General features: G+C 50.9%; 1 protein-coding gene across 1 annotated transcript; it reads right to left on the reverse strand.

The window, feature by feature from the left end:
* Positions 1-304: 304 nt before the first annotated feature.
* On the reverse strand, positions 305-2577 carry LOC127330464 (glutamate decarboxylase). The gene is made up of 6 exons (XM_051356664.2): positions 2396-2577; positions 1901-2306; positions 1598-1812; positions 1267-1520; positions 1113-1165; positions 305-1016 (listed from the first exon to the last, which is right to left on the reverse strand). Exons 1-6 carry the CDS (start codon positions 2482-2484, stop codon positions 567-569), a joined length of 1467 nt encoding a protein of 488 aa, XP_051212624.1. The 5' UTR covers positions 2485-2577; the 3' UTR covers positions 305-566.
* Positions 2578-4220: the final 1643 nt, after the last annotated feature.

Below are 4220 nucleotides of genomic sequence, written 5' to 3' on the forward strand. Positions count from 1 at the left end.
CAACGGCTAGGGGTGGAGTGGACCTGGGCCTTTGTTTTTAGGGTTTGGGATCTCCGGAATCACCCCGCGCGAGTGCAACTTGGAAGAGAAGTTCGACCGCGCATGAGCTATTCTTTGCCCAAAAATCTAGTGTTACATGCGTGGATAATTTGTTTGTTCATGTTATTTACTTATTTTTATAAAGGAAATAAAGTTCTTGTTGGCATAGTGCATGGGTAAGGATACATGGCATAGTCAGGGCATCCTAGCTTAAGTGATCCTTGAGGTTTAATAAGCACTTTCTCTGTGATTTGGAGACTGAAAATTCGATCTAGAGGCCGGGTGCTTGTTTTCCCTTTGAACGGAAAGTTAAGACCTACATGCAGCATAGATCAGCTGCCCACCAACATATACACAAGACTAGCTTGCTGGCATCCAAAATGCATTTGAGGACGCAATTGAAAGGAATGTCAAAACTGAAAAGGAACAATAAACTAGCAAGCACATGCTGAAGAAGAACTGGGTCGGGCCAAGAATTATTCCTGCACGTACGCCCGCAGTCCGCAACGACGCCCAGTCCGCAGAGATCAGCAGACGAGGCCGCTCTTCTTCTTGGCGACGAGCCTCCGCCAGTAAGTGGCCACCTCCTTCTCGATCTCATGCACCGTCTTCTTGACCGGCTCGGCGGCGACGTGCCCTCTCTTGGCGGCGTGAGCGTCCATCTCCCCCATCACCTTGTTGAGGTCGGCGATGAGGCGCTCGGCGAGGCTGCGGCTGAAATCCTCGCGGATGACGACGCGCATGACGGCGATGTGCTCGGCGTCGGCGGGCATGGTGTACGCCGGCACGATCCAGCCGAAGCGGCGGAGGCTCTCAACCACCTCGAACACTGTGTACCGGGAGGAGTCCTTGAGGGAGAAGGCTACGAGCGGCACGCCCGAGTCCTTGGACACCAGGTCGAAGTAGCCCATGTTTGCGACGCCCTCCCTGAGCACCGTGGCGTTGTCGCGGCAGTTCTGCATGATGCCCTTGTAGCCCTGCATTGCATTTGCCAGGGTGATAACACATTGCAAATACTGTATTTGGAGTAAGGATCGGCATCAGACATTTTGACAGAGTTGGGTGTTAGTTACCTCGAAACCAAGACGGATGAGTTGATAATACTGCGCAATGATCTGGCTGGCACCTATCAATCAAACAGAGCGCGCAGATGAACAAACTTAGTTTTGCATGCTCATCGAACCTGAACGATTGTATCAAGCACATGTGCCGGCGATCGATACGTACCTTTGGAGAAGTTGAGCGTAAATGTTGGCTGGTCCGCGCCGAGGTAGTTGATGTGAAAGATGAGCTCGTCGGGGAGGTCCTCCTTGTTCCTCCATATCACCCAGCCGACGCCGGCGTAGACGAGGCCGTACTTGTGGCCGCTGACGTTGATGCTCTTGACGAGCGGCAGCCGGAAGTCCCACTCCAGCTCCGGGTAGATGAAGGGCGCGATGAACCCGCCGCTGGCCGCGTCGACGTGGATGGGCGTGTTCCACCTGATCCGATCGACGAAACCAACCGGTCGGTCAGCCAAGTCTCAACCAAATGTGCAGTTAGTGGTAATTAGGCGTACCCTGTCTCTGCGTTCTTGGCGACGAGGAGGTCGTTGAGCGTCTTGACGTCCTCGAACTCACCGTTGAGCGTGGAGCCGAGGATGGCGGCTACGCAGATGGTGTTCTCGTCGACCAGCTCCACGGCCTTCTCCGGGTCCATGACGTAGTACCCGTCCCTGAGCTTCACTTCCTTCAGCTCCACCTCGAAGTAGCGCGCGAATTTCTCCCAGCACACCTGCGCGCGCATGCAATTTGGGGATCGATCATCAGGTTGACCTGCAATAATGTGAATATGAAATGTGTGCAGTTGATGGATTAATTACCTGAACATTTGCGCCGGTGACGATGTTGGGCTTGTCGTGGGGCTTGCCCTCGGCCTTCATCTTGTTCTGCCACTTGCGCTTGAAGGCCAGGCCGGCCAGCATGATGGCCTCGGAGGAGCCTACGGTGCCGACCCCGACGGCCGTCTCGTCGTCGCCGATGGGCGCGTTGAAGAGGTGCGCGATCATGTTGACGCAGCGGTTCTGGAGCTCGGTGGTGACGGGGTACTCGTCCATGTCGACGTAGTTCTTGTTGACGGAGGCCTGGATGAGCTTGTCGCACTCGGGCTCCATCCAGGTGGTGACGAAGGAGGCCAGGTTCAGCCGCGGGTTCCCGTCCAGCATCAGCTCGTCGTTGATGATCTGGTACGCCGCATCCTTGGGGATCGACTGATCCGGTATCTTGAACCTAACAGACGCCCTCCCCCATCGATCAGTATACCTCGGACCCCGGATCGATCAAAGCCAGCGCGAGTCACTGATCGATCTGTACTGTACCTGGGTAGCGCGGTGCGCACGTAGCGCGACGCGAAGGTGGAGGAGATGAGGGACTCGCCGGGGTTCGTGGTCGCCCTGGACAACGCCATTTCTCTCGGCGGCCGGTGGTTAGATGGTACCGCCGGTCGATCGGTACGCCGTCGGGCTAATTAGTTCTTGCGAGATGAGATGGAGATCGAGCAGCGTGGGGTTTCACAGGTCGATCGACGCAGCAGAGTTGCAGCGGCGGCTCTTGTTTTATAAAGGGGAGGGACGGAGCAGTGGTGGATCGGAGGCGCCACGGTTCTTGGAGAGACAAAGTCACATAGGGCGCGCCCACGCCATCCGCTCGCACGTCGCACCTCATGCACGCCTTCCGCCGCTGGACTCGGGGTAATGCTCTCCTCTCTCCCGATCTGCTGCTCCTAGCAGTTGCGCACCTTTGCATTGTGTTTGACGGTCTGAAACTTTTTGCAGCTTGATGTTTCTCTGTGTTTGAGTTCTGAATTTCTGCTCCAGGTGAACTGGGACTGCTCTGGGCAGAGTAAAGAGTTGGTTTTCGCACCATGTACAGCTGATCTAGCTACAAGGAATCATATGCCCTGAACTTGCTGCTCTGAGTGTCAATGATATTCCACTACATGCAAGATGATATTGAACACAAGTTTTTTTGTTGGTTGTGGTTGCTCATCAAGCATGCCCCTCGATTTTGAGAACACAAGTATTGTACAACATAGTTTGCTCAAGTTCAAATCGATAAGCAACAGCATGCTTATTTATACCCGATCGTACGGTACTACACTCACTCATCCGATTTTCATAGTCTTTCATAGAGGCTCACCTGAAATCCATCTTGCAAACATAGCAAGGCACTCCTTGGGCTTGTACTCTGGCGCAGTATGCCCAGCACCCTACATGGTATTCCACACGTATAAGTGTACAACATTGAACTAACAATGACGCTAGTGTTTATACTGAGTTTGGTTATGCTAGAGTCTTATGGAAAAAAGGAAATTATGGAAGTATCTGAAGAACTTACCTTCACAGTTGCGTATCTTAGGTTAGTTGAGAAACTTCTTGTGAATCTGCAAAAAACAAATTAACAGAAGCAATGTAAGATAGCCAACGCCAACCTGCCGACTTTCACCAATTGAAGAAGTAACATACATTACTGAATTTGTTTATGTAATCAAACTAAATGTTGTCGTATGCTTATCTGCTACAAGACGTTGTTCTTAAACTTCAAAAAAAACTTGACGGGATTTAGTGAGCCTTCAAAATGTGTTTTTTGGTTGTATGTTTCAAACAAAACTATATTGGAGCGATTAACTGGATAATTGACTGGGATCTAAATAAGGAACTTCCAGTAGGGATATAACAGCTTACCCTGCAACTTGGCCATTAAAAAGCCATGGTCTCCAATCATCTGTGATTGACAGGTTAAGAGATATTATCCATGCTTAACGAAGGAAGACCCACTATCATGGTCGCCGCTGTAACATTAGTTAGACCAGTTTTTCTCAATTTTAGATTAGACCGCAAGATGGATCCACTCTGATCCCTCATAGAAGTATTAGATTATTTTTGTTTCAGTGGGCTGGTTACGTCACCTCTATATATCAGCGCTGCATATCCTTCTCTGGCTAGCATCAAATGAGTATCTAATGTACTTGTGATATCTCTAGTGTACAGTATATATGCTGTGGTCACATCTTATCCAGTCCCCCTTTGTTCCCTGAAGTTGACAACATTCATGCACAACCAGGCCCCCAAAAAGATTCATTAGAGTAGTGCTGTAGAACTAGTACCTTGCGAACACCAAGACTTTCCTTACTGTTTCATCGTT

This window comes from Lolium perenne, chromosome 2 (assembly GCF_019359855.2).
Source record: "Lolium perenne isolate Kyuss_39 chromosome 2, Kyuss_2.0, whole genome shotgun sequence".
Taxonomy (NCBI): Eukaryota; Viridiplantae; Streptophyta; class Magnoliopsida; order Poales; family Poaceae; genus Lolium; species Lolium perenne.